A 12,429-nucleotide genomic window follows, 5' to 3' on the forward strand; every position below is an offset into this window, starting at 1 on the left:
CCACCAAAACAAATTCCTATAGACTATCACCTATAAAATTGTGTGAAACATTAAATAATTTTTAAAAATTTTAAATGTAGAAGATTCCACACTCAGATTGCTCTGCAAAGTCCTACTCACATTAAACAAAACTAGAAATCTTAGATATACATTACTGGTGCAGTTTATACCAAAAAAAAAATCATATCTAACTCTGAAAAACAGACCCCATTTCACCTCCCAAAATGGCCTTGATCCTACATCAAAAGACAGGCAAAATAATTAAGGCTGTTATTTTTTATAATTTCCCACTTACATTGACTTTTTCAACTAGCCAACCATCACACTTAATCATGTATGTAAGAGGCTCCTATTGTACTTATTTAGAAACTCTCTGAAGCACAGCTGGATCTCACTAAGTAAACATCTCAAAATTTCTACACTAGATTTCATACACTTGACTGAGATTCTGAATGAATATCTGAAAGGTTCTCCTATTTACTTTCACTTTATAGAGAACTTAGTGTTAAGCATGGTTATCAAGTTCTTTAGCCCAGAGACTAGAAGTGATAAAATTAAAAGAAGGCAAGAATAAGCATATTAGCAACAAAAATGTTGACAGCATGAGAATTTAAAAGTCAAAACCAAAAAAAAAAAAAAAACAAAAACAAAAAAAAAACAACCAAATCGGCTGAAGTGGTTTAAGCTAGAGGCATAAAAAACAAATCTTATAAATCTAAGTATCTCTTCTTCAGGGCATTTGTATATTACCACAAGAGTACAAACTTTACATTTATAATAATGTCCCTTTATCATTACATCAAGATTAAACTACATTGATTCTATAATATCCTTTTTTTTAAAGGACAAGGAAGCATTACTATTTTAGAGGTCTGTCCATATAGCATGATTACAATTGAAAATATTTTGGGGATTTAAAGCATAAAGTTTCAGTTATCCAGAAAATTCATAGAACAGTTTCTTAGATACCAATGTAGAAAAGGGAAGTATTGCTGTCATCTAGCTAAGTGCTGCCCACAACAATACAGAACAACAACAAAAAAAACAAATAGCGACTTTGATTTTATTTGCTTGTTTATTCTGAGATGCAATTACTGACCTTGGTGCCACTTTTCCAAAGTCACTGATGTAATCTAAAAGTCTAAACTTGGCATTCTACACAACCAAGCTTAGTAGCAATACACTTGCAAATACTTCATGCATAAATACCTGATTTTAAGAAACAGCCAAACACTTAAAACTAATTTAAGCCACTAAATTTAAGTATGGCTTTCTCCACTTCTTTCTGGTGAATTTTAAAAGACATTAGTACCAAAGACATATTTTAACAAGAAAAGAAAATTTGTATTTCTAATTCACTTTGAAAAAAGTATATGGAAAAAAATAACCAGTTTAATATATATCTTTTAAACAATGAGCATCTAATTCATATGAGGATAAATTAACATTTTCATTCCTAAAGTTTCAGATTTGGAAGGAACTTTGTCATCTAGTCCAACTCTCTACCAAATATGATAATCTTCTTGCAGCTATCTTCCTTGGAATCAAATCTCCATTTAACTGAGAAGCCTTTACTCCTAACTACTACTATATTAAAATCTTCTAATCTTGGTCCATGCCATTAATCAAAAGAAAACTGATTCTAAGTGAATTTTCAATTCCTTTAAAGCTAACTGCGTATGCATTATTCTCAGAAGTCTTGAAAATACAGATTTGGAAAGGAAATAACATACTTATCACTAGGGATTTTAACAGCCCTAACTGTCAATATATTGATACACTGAATAAAGCCCCGGAGTGTTTTGCCAAGTTTTAGAGTTTGCCCAAAGTGCAAAAATCAGCTAATGAAAGCAATACTAACAATAAAATAATATTTGTCAACTTAAACAATCTTTGCATTTTCTCAACTTATCAAGTTCAAATTCTTAAGTTGAAAAAGCTTATAAACTTCTTTAAAACTGAAGTTGGATTGACTTTCCCTAAAAATGAGTAATGCAAGTATACAATGATCAAGTATTGTGGCAATATACAAATGCTGTTCTTGACAATTTCATTTTGAGAGACGCTAGAATCTCTCTTGGAACTACTACTTCACAAACAGTTTTGAAGAATGTATCCTCCTCTCCAGATCCTAACTTTTCCTTGTACACTTCTCTACCTTACCAGCTGGACATCTGTAACAGAACCAAGTAATCCCACGTGATACACAGAGTTGATCCTGCCACAAAATTAGGTTAGCGTTTCTAAAATGGGGAACGGGGGGAAAAATAATAATAAAATAAATAAGTAAATACACAAATAAATAAATACTTAAATAAATCATTTACCGCGGTCTGGCTTCATTTTCACATCCAATTTCAACCCAGGGTGCCGTGAAATACACGTAGGGGTTCTTTCAACAGGCTCACCGCTGATTTTGTAGCTACCGCTGTGTGCAAAATGCTGAAAAAGACCAAAATAAATTTAATCAGGTCCTGCTCCAACACTCAGTCAGACCTTGCAAGAAAACTACTGTTAAGTTAGGCCTCTTCCTGGCACTAACTGAGGTGACAGCACCATCCGCAGGTTTGAAAAAAGCAAAACTCTTTTTGCACCACCTCCCCCATCTCCTCGGGACCGAGCACCCCTCTTCCCCGCCCCTGTGGTTTCCAGGCCAAAGTGTCCTTCTTTGACACAGTGTCTCAGAACCAAAAGGAAGATCTATTTATAACCTAGAGGTACAGGCAAGGAAAAAAAAAAAAAAAAAAAAAGATTCAAGCAACACAACTAACCCCTTTGTAAAAAACGCCGTTGGGAACAGTGGCACCTCCGCAGTAGCTGGTATAGAATCGCTCCGACCCGGTGCCTGGGCGCAGGACACGCTTTAAGACCCCCTGGCGCCTTCCCAATCGCTGCCCTCGCCCCGCAGAGCCTCACCTGTGTAATTACCCCCTGGCTAGCCTTCTCGCAGCTACCAAGGCCAAGTGTACACAATGAGATCAGAAAGCGACGCGAGTTACCTCCTGGCGCCCAGCGCCCAGCGCCCAGCCCCCAGCCCCCAACGAACTCCACGGGGCCGTCCCGGCTCGCCCCCCCCCACCCCTCGCTCTGCGTGGCCAGGCCAGAGGTCTGCCCCAAGCCGAGGCTCACGGCCGAGCCGCGCAGCCAGCCCGCTGCGGGCCCCTTCCGTCCCGTGCGGCCCGGGACTTCCTTCAGCCCCGCCGCCCGGAGCGCCGCGCCGGCCCCTTTCCCCGCCGGAGAGTTGTTTTCATGGCTCCCTCGGCCGACCTCTGCTGCCTGACTCGCTCTCTTCTCCCGTCCCGATCCCTCCTCCTCTTGGCACTTCTCTCCGCCGCCCGCCCGGAGACTCACATCACACTCCCACCTCAGACCCGAGGCTCCGAGAGGCGCAGGGCGGGCAAGGACGGAGCGTGGCGCGCAGCGCCCCCCGAGGCTGCGTTAAGGGGCCATCGGGGCCCGAGACGACCAGCCCGACGCGGCTCCCCGGCGCCCCCGTGGCCATGCACCCCCGCCTCAGCGGCCGCCTCGCTCTGCTCCCAGCGCTCAGCCCGAGCCCCGCCCGAATCGCGCCCAAGCCCTGCGGCCCCCGGCCGGCCCGCCCGCCCCGTGCCTCTGCCAGCTCCTCGCCCGCCCGCTGTCTCTAGCTCGGGCGCCTCAGCTGGGGTCCCCCTCGCTTGCCCAGTTCTTTCTCTGCTGTTTGCCCTGTCAAAACACTGCCCGCATCACGTGTCCTAACAACAGCCAACCCACCGCTCGTCACTTCCTCCCTGGCGGCCTCGGCGGCGGGCGCCCGGTTGTTATGGCAACGCGCGGCGCGCCCCGGGGCGCTAGCTGCGGGGTCTGGGCTTCCGTGCAGGTGCGGGGCGCCTGCCAGAGCGCGGGGCCTGCGGGCTGCGCGCGCCCCCGGAGCCACGCGCCCCCGGAGCCACGCGCCGAGCGCTGGGGCGCGCGCTCCTGCCTGCGCTCCGAGCCGGCTGCGGCGCGTCTGGGACCAGGAATCCGAGCTGCGCGATTAGAGCACAGGGTAACTGGGGAGATGTCATCCGAGGGCCTGCCCCAGACGGGAAGGATAATTATAGTCTCCTCCTCCACACGGGATGCTGGCGCTGAGTTGTGATCGAGCCTCGAGGGGATCGCGGCGCACAGTGGAACCGGGTCTGAACGTAGCGTGGTCGGAACAGGAGAGTGGGTAGCCACGCGCGTCAGGGATTGAGGAGTTGAAGAACAAGCCCCCTCAACCCTAGATTTCCCAGGTCGCTAGGGAGTTTAGTAGGATTCGGAACCCAAGCTCCTGAGGCACTGGCTGTGCTAAAAATAACTTTTATAACGTCTAAAACACTGACTCATGCCAGAAGGACACTTCTGACACCGTGTTATTGTTGGGCAGCTGTAATTTTCTTGTTGTGCTGTAACAATGTGACATTACATTTTGTGTTGTGATGTTGTGTCATCCCTTAAATACAAACAGATGACAAGGATCTGCTGTAATTTTAAAAAGCAAGCCTAACAAGCACTAAAGCTATTAGCTACTCAGTTTATAGGCAAAGTACAGACGGGGTTGTGAGCTCAAAACAGAGGCAAGGAGAAATACTAAATTTGCCATGCTCTTTGGTTTCATTAGAAAAAGCCTTTTTTTTTTTTAGAAATAATTTTGCATACAAGAATCACAACAGGAAGGTATTAAGATAAATCTGAAGGTTTTTTTACTTTGGTCTTTGTATTCTGTGGTTTCCAAGGTTTGACCGTATGTGTTACTTTTACATCAGAAAAGATTTTGTAAAGTACAAGATTGGAAATTGCATTTTTTTTGTTTGCCTCACAGCCATCAAATACCTGAAATTTATATTATGAAAAATTAGTAATATTTTCCAGATGTGTTGGTATGTACTATAAAATTACATTCTCAACTGCCTTAAGATTGTATCTAATCAAAACAGGACAAAACATACAGGAAGTTATTTTATTTTCAAAGAAATGTTCTGGCATTATTAAGATAAAACTTCGGACAAATGGCAACAATTCCTTAATCTATGTAATGGCTACAAATGTTAACTCTTGGTAGATTTGACTTTGATATTATTGAATATTGTATTATGTAGTTTCTTTTATGAACTGACATTTTACTTGCTTTACAATCACTTCTCAATTAACCTTCGTAATGGGAGACAGAAAGAACAGTTACAGATAATCCAAAATCCTAAATTTAGCACAACAGCTGGGACCAGATAGATAACAGCTATTGTAAAAGACTTACTGGGTGAACAAGGCAGCAGGATCTGTGGTTTAGTTCCTCTTCCTCTGCTTAATTTGCAAGAGGTACAAAGACCAGAAAAAATATTGAGAGTAGAAGCTGAGAATATTGGATAGTTTGGAGCACAAACTAAAGAATCCTCTTTTAAATAATTAACAGCCCACGGATAAATGATGCTGTCTGAACATTTTCATTGAGAATTGTAAGTCTGTTTAAAAATTGGAGATCATTATGGCAGTGGAAAAAGTATTTAAAAGAGGTGTGTTTTTAGTTATTCCTATTATTGTTTCATTCACTCAGCACACATTTACTGAGCACTCGCTATCTGCTAGGTACATGCTAGTCCCTGAGAATACAAAAGTCACCTAAAACAGGGTCACTACTCTCATGGAGCTTCTAGTACTACTATAGTTGCATGGCCTTGATCAAGTTACACTCTTCAGCCTTCTTTCACCTATAAAGGTGAGGTGTTTGGACTCTGACAGTAATCTCTTTTCTTTCTAATTCTAAAACAATCCTGTAATTGCATAAAACATGTCCAGAGTGTGTGGAAATAAAAACCTACATACAACGGCAATTCTAAGGGCTGGTGACAAGTATGTTTGTACCTTGGGGCACCCAAGCAAAACAAACATCTCTGGTTCATATTTGGAAAGGAGTGAGGGTGGGTGAAGCAAGGAACTCAAAACAGCTGGCAGGACCATACCCCTCTTCCATATGATTTGTTCTCCATTTTGTTTTCCCCTAGTACTCCAAAGACTTATGAGTAATTAACTTCAAAAAAGTTAACTCATCTTCAGCAAAGAGGTAATCCCCTCAGCGTTGATAGGCTTTGTTGAAGTGGGCATTGTATAACAAAACTGTGTATTTAATGGTCTCTATCAATTCTCTTACTGATGAAGGTAACTGGTTTGCTCACTTATGTAATACAAGGCTATTACCATACCCCAGGCCATGGAAACAGTCCAGGCTGTGAGAATGAGCTCCACCAAAGTAGGGACTGGTGCCTTTTTCTTCTTGTGTCTCTAGCACCAAGCAAAGGACTTGGCACGGAGTGGGAGCTCAATACTGATAAAGTTTTCTTGTACATGCCCACAAACTGGACCTCTAATACTGATGGGCATTTTCTCCGCAGTGAGATCAAGCTAGAGTGTTGGGAAATCATTGGGTGGCACAAACTTCATAAGTGAAGGATACATTTTCATTACACTTTTGGTGTTTTCTCATAATAGGAGGAACATGTTGTGGGTTGAATTGTGGTAGACCACCCAAAATGGTATGTTGAAGTTCTAATCCCTGTACCTGTGAATGTGATGGAAATAGGGCCTTTGAAGATATAATCAAGTTAAGATGAAGTCAGGCTGGGTTGGGATGAGCCCAAAATCCAATTACTACTGTCCTTATAAAGTGAGAGAGAGTTGAAGACAGAGGACATCCAGGAAGATGGCCATGTGACAGTGCAGCAGAGACTCTTGCTGCAAGCCAAAGAACGCAAAAGATTGCTGGGAGACACCGGAATCAGGAAGAGCAAGTGAGGATTTTACCCCCCTAGAGACTTCAGGGGGAGGATGGCCCTGCTGATACCTTGATGTTGTTCTTTTTGCCTTCAGAACTGTGAGGGAATGAATTTCTGTTTTTAGCCACTCAGGTTTGTTGCATTTTGTTACTGTAGCCCTAGGAAAGTAATATAGAACTTTAACTAAGAATACTGCCATCATTTTTTTCTTGGCCTGTAAATTGTGTTACTGATATAGCAAGTTTTCTAAAAGTTCCAGGTTCTGAATGGTCACCAAACTGTGGAGATCTTTGATTCTGTAAAAATTACAGTCAATCAGTTGCAAATGTGAAAATCTCTCAAGTGTCACAAAGGAACAATCTTATGACCTACAGTTAAGGAAATGATCATGAATAAGTGGTTGAAAATCATCAAGTGAAAATAGGCTATTTTAAATAGGGTGATTGGTAGATCTGTTTCATCATAAACTATTGTGGAAGTAAAGAATAGTACAATTAATTAAAATGTATAAATAAATCTAGTCTTGCATAGTAAGTAGAAAAATAAATCAAACTGTGTACTTTTGTTCTTAAAACAATGAGATGAAAGGCAAACTATCCTTTCCATAGCTAAATCGTTTCCAGTGATTCACTTTAAATTTATTGCAGGTCAATTTTTTTCTAAGGGGGAAAGATTGGGGAGTCATTGCTAAGGTATTGGTTCATGTGAACAACCCTCCACCTTCCCTTAAATTGGTTAGCTGCTTTGTCCTCTCCTGTTTGTCGACCTTCTGTAACCACAGGTATAAGGAAGTGAAAAATGATTCTGGTTCCTGCCTGCAGAAGCGACTGTAGTACTAAGAAAGACAAAAGCCTGTAAACTTCAAACCATGGAAACCTTTAATCTGAACGTTTGCTGAGCTACTGAAGTTCTCTGAACTGTCAAGACTTGAGATCTTTTCAAAACTTAATAATAATTGCTCACTTTTGTGACAGTAATTGTGCTTGGCACTTCATGTATATTATATATTTGATCATATCACCTTGTGGATTAGGAAACTGAGGCTCACAGAGATGAATAACTTTCCCAAGGCTACAGTTAATAAGTGGAAGGAGACTGCTTCCTAAATGGACTCATTTTAATTTCCATTACAACATTATGAAGTAGGTTAAATTATTCCAAGATTTTCAAATGGGGACACTAGGCTCAGAAACATCGAGAATGGTTGCACATTTAGAGTGGAAATTGGTTTATATAAACTTGGGCTCAATGCTTTGAGATACAAGTTCTAAACAAAATGGCTCTCGTTTATTTTACGTAAACTCCAAAGAGCAAATAGTCACACTTAGGTGATCACAGCAGCTCACATTTCTTGAGCACTTTAGGTATTAGTTCATGTAATCTTCACAACATCCCTATGAAGTATTGTTATCCCTATTTTATAATCAAAGAAACAGGAAAAGGGAAGTTAAATAACAGGCCCAAAGTCAAGCAATTAGGAAGTGGCAGAGCCAGGATTCATACCTAAGGAGCATCACTGGAGTATAAATTCTTAACCACTACCTGATATTGGTCCCATTTAGTTTGGTTTTCCACCCAAACCCTGCACCTTCCTGCCACTGAGCCTTTGTCATTTCCTCCACATAATATCCCTCTCCAATTCCTCTTGAAACCCTTCTGGACTTTTAGGAAACCCAAGTCTTACCCCACAATGTTTTCTAGAGCCTACACTCACACACACACCCATCTGTTTTTTTCTCAGAACACATATTTTATTAATGATTTTAAAACCACATATTCATTTCATCTCTTTAAGGGCAGAGATGACCTGTGGTCTCAAGTTCCTTTGCATTTTTTGTGTTGAGTGGCACTATCCTGGCAAAGCCTCAAATGATTATTGAAGACTTGAAGCCATCACTATTCTGTAGAACTGCTCCAGCTAATACAGTAGCCAATGGCCACATCTGGCTGTTGAGCACTTGAAACGGAACTACTGAAACAGAGAACTTTTCATTTTCTTTTTTTTTTAATTGGGGAATATTGGGGAATAGTGCACCACCCCAGGGCCCATCAGCTTCAAGTCACCGTCCCTCAACCTAGTCGTAGAGGGCCCAGCTCAGCTCCAAGTCCATTCACCATCCCCAATCTTTAGTTGCAGGGGGCGCAGCCTACCACCCCATGCAGGAACCGAACCAGTAACCCTGCTGCCCAGAGCTCTCTCTCCAACCAGCAAAGCCATCTGCCCCCCCAATACTGCCCCCAACCCCAAGACCAGCAGGAGCTCGCCATCCCCAATCCAGCTGTGGAGGGCACAGCTCACTGGCCCATGTGGGAATTCAACCAGCAACCCTGTTGCTCAGAGCTCACGCTCCAACCAACTGAGCCATCCAGCCGCCCTATTTTAATTATTTTAAATATAAATTTAATGACTGGTTCTTGGTTCCATTATTAGAAAACCAAGTATGTTTGGAACAAGTTGGATATATGAGTCTACTTTTTCCAACTGCAAATTTTAGAAATTCTAAATATAAATCAATTATTTATAATGAAAAGTTAGCATCCAATTTGAAATGTGCTGCAAGTGTAAAATATAAACCAGATTTCAAAGATTTAGTGTGAAAAAAACAGAATGTAAAATATCTCTATTAATATTTTTGAAATATTGATTACATTTGAAATTATCATACTTTAGATATATTGAGTTTCTTTTCATTCTTTTTTAAGTACTCCAATTGGAAAGTGTAACGTTACATATGTAACTCACTTAGTATTTCCATTTCACAGGACTGCCCTAGGGCTTAGTAGCTTAGCAGCAACAAGACAAAAGACATTTGAAAATCAGCTATGCTCTTCCGGCCAAATGATGTCTTCTAGCAGAGCACATTCTGGGCTAAGGGAACTTGCTGCTTTTCCTTACTTTTCCTGTCAAGAGTTCCATGCATCCTAATGAGACTTGAATGTACCACAGCAGTGAATGACCCTTCAAAATACACACTTTAAACCCAGTAGAGTTTTCCCAGAAGTTATTTTTATCTTCATGCCTGTTAAAGAATCACACACAGAACTAACTTCCTTACTCCAAACACTGAGCTATTTTCAGAAGCAGCGATGGGTGGACTTCACCAAACAGTTAAATTCTTCATGATCTGATAGAGATACTAAGTCTGTTATAAATCAAGTTATTTTCCTTTAAATCTTTTCACCAGAATATATCAGTTCATTGCATCCTAATGAGAATTCTATGATGGTGATTTACATGGTAAAAAAAAAAATAGAATTCATACCATTTGACTTGAAAAGTAGATATAAACAATAGCAGTGATCTCTGTTTCAAAATGTACATAAAAAACTAAATGATCAGATATTTCAGAAAAATAGTTTTTGAGTTTTCATCTTCAAAATGGTTCGTAAGAAGAATCTTTCCTTAGGTTATTATGTTATTATGTTAGGTTTTAGAAAAGAAATAAAAGGTTTGTAAAACTGCACAAAAATAATGCAGAAAATCCCCAACTCCTTTTCACAAATGGGAATACTCTTAATTGAAACTAAATTCTTCACATGAACCAGATAGAGTACGATAAAGTAATCTGTAATTTTTTTTTAATAAATCAAATTTCTGCTGCTTCTATCAGAACCCAAATGCTCAGTGCAGCATAAAGAGAATTCTAGAAGTGATTCCTTTATTTGCCTGCAGTATATAATTCCACACTCAATAATTCCATACTGCCATGCTTCTGAGAGAACGGACATCAGCGACCTTCTCCTTCCAAATAGCACATGCAAAATTCTGTACTTGCAACTCAATGTAACGGTCTTTATTTCCAAAATGTTATTTCTGTCTAACATAGTTTAATTCAATTCAGCGTTCATTGAACTTTGTATGCCAAATAGTTTGCTGGGCCCTGGAGAGACAGAAACCAGAAAAGCAAAGACCTTCAAAAATTTTGTTAAATCAAAAGGATACAGCCATGTAACTTAACAACTATAATTTAATTTGAAGAAGCAAAAAAAAAAAAATCATGCATAAAGAAAATAAGTGACACAAAGAAGAAAAAGTTGCTTCTCTCTAGGAGAGAGAGTTGCTAAAAAAGGAAAAGAGAACATATTGGCTATGTGTTTTGAAGGATGAAGAGAAGGTCATCAGACAGGCAAATGGGATGGTACAGAGATGGGGAAACTTGCTCCTAAGAGACAAAACAGCATGTCACCGAGGCATGATAGAACATATTTTGTTCAAGATGCCAGATTACAAGGTCAGATTCAAGGAAGTTAAATGCAAGCAATAGGTACAATATTAGACAGAGGTTTTTTTGTTTTGTTTTTGCCATTGGCACCAGTTCTTCATCCGCCCCCGTATCCACGCCTTTCCCATGTAACTTGCGGTCCCTCCCAGTAATAGCTTAGAATACATTTCCCAGCTCCAGGTTCAGCCACATGAGTTGCTTTAATGAGCAGAATGAGGCTGAGGTGACAGTTTTGAGCTAGATCTTAAGAGGTCTAGGCTGTTTGCTCTATTGTGACTCTGCCATTACCATGAAAAACAAATAGGAGCCTCAGCTAACCTGCTGGTCCCTAGAAGATTAGCCACCTCAGCTGACCCACAGATAAGCTCAGCTTTGATTAGCAGAACCACCACAGCCAACACATGCAGCTATGAATATAAATTGTAGTTGTAAGTCACTACATTTTGGAATGGTTTTTTGCACAGCATTATTGCAGCAATAGCAAACTCATTCAGCCATTGTACTGAATTGGAATTTTGTCTTGTGGATGACAGAAAACTACAAAGGATTTTACTAAATAAACAACTAGATTATTTCACAAAGATGGCTTCAGCAGCAACGTGGAAGGTAGAGATGGAAAGAGGATGGTGGGAGAGGAGGTGGCACAGAAGCTATTCCAATGGTAAACTACAAAAGAAAGATCACAGAGGCCACTGAGGGCTGGGGTAGTGGTGGGGACTAGAGGTATAAAGTATTTCATTTTAGACACATTAATTTTGAAAATCCTATAAGCATCTAGACAGACATTCTGAAGGCAAAGAAAGCTTCTGCTCTGGAGCTTGGAGATGAAGTCCATCCAGATCATATATATATATATTACTCAGAAATCATCAGCATACAAATGGTACTTATTCATGGGTGTAGATGAAGATATCATGGGATACAAGAAGGACGGGTGCTTAGCAATGTTGGCTGTTGCAGAATAAGTCAAATGAGGTAAGGACTGAGAAATATTCTTTTGATTTGTAATTGTGTCACCCATAAGAGAGGGAACAATTTTGAAACTCTTTTACAAATGGACAGCGGTAGCCTGGGCCCAATTGAATTCACTGTGTATTCATAAAATAACTCACAATTGGGAAATTCACAGTATCATTGCTTTGAATCTGATCACTACTTCACACCAGATCAATGTGACATAATTTGGAGAATAGTTGATCGATTTACCCTGCGCACAAGTTTTGTGAATTCAACATCATTTGTACTATTCCCCAGAAAGACCATTATCCATGACCTCACGAAGTGTTCTAGCTACATCCAACACGCAGAGATTTCACAAAGATTGTTTTTCTGAGAGTAATGTACCTCAGAAATATTTTCTGATTTATAGGAATGTCACATACAAAAAAAACAACAGACCCTCTCCAGCTCGTATTTCTAAGTGCCTATGTATTGAATTT

At 40.6% G+C, this 12,429-nt stretch overlaps 1 protein-coding gene across 11 annotated transcripts in view; it reads right to left on the bottom strand.

The window, feature by feature from the left end:
- The window catches only part of ATOSA (atos homolog A), an 84,092-nt gene extending 79,828 nt beyond the window's left edge, over window positions 1-4,264 (bottom strand). For 3 of the 11 annotated variants that reach the window (XR_013993276.1, XM_081047294.1, XM_081047290.1), the window contains exons 1-2: window positions 2,772-3,610; window positions 2,328-2,442 (exon numbers count right to left, since the gene is read on the bottom strand). Coding sequence is in view for 10 of the 11 variants with exons in the window: in XM_081047294.1 (XP_080903420.1) it covers window positions 2,328-2,343 (16 nt within the window). In the remaining variant the exon portion in view is untranslated. Of the gene's footprint in view, window positions 1-2,327; window positions 2,443-2,771; window positions 3,611-3,750 lie in introns of those variants that run through there. The other 8 variants (XM_081047284.1, XM_081047291.1, XM_081047285.1 and 5 more) reach the window with 4 other exon arrangements.
- Between the last annotated feature and the right edge of the window lie 8,165 nt (window positions 4,265-12,429).

The sequence above is a fragment of the Rhinolophus hipposideros genome (genome assembly GCF_964194185.1).
Source record: "Rhinolophus hipposideros genome assembly, chromosome: 5".
NCBI lineage: Eukaryota > Metazoa > Chordata > Mammalia > Chiroptera > Rhinolophidae > Rhinolophus > Rhinolophus hipposideros.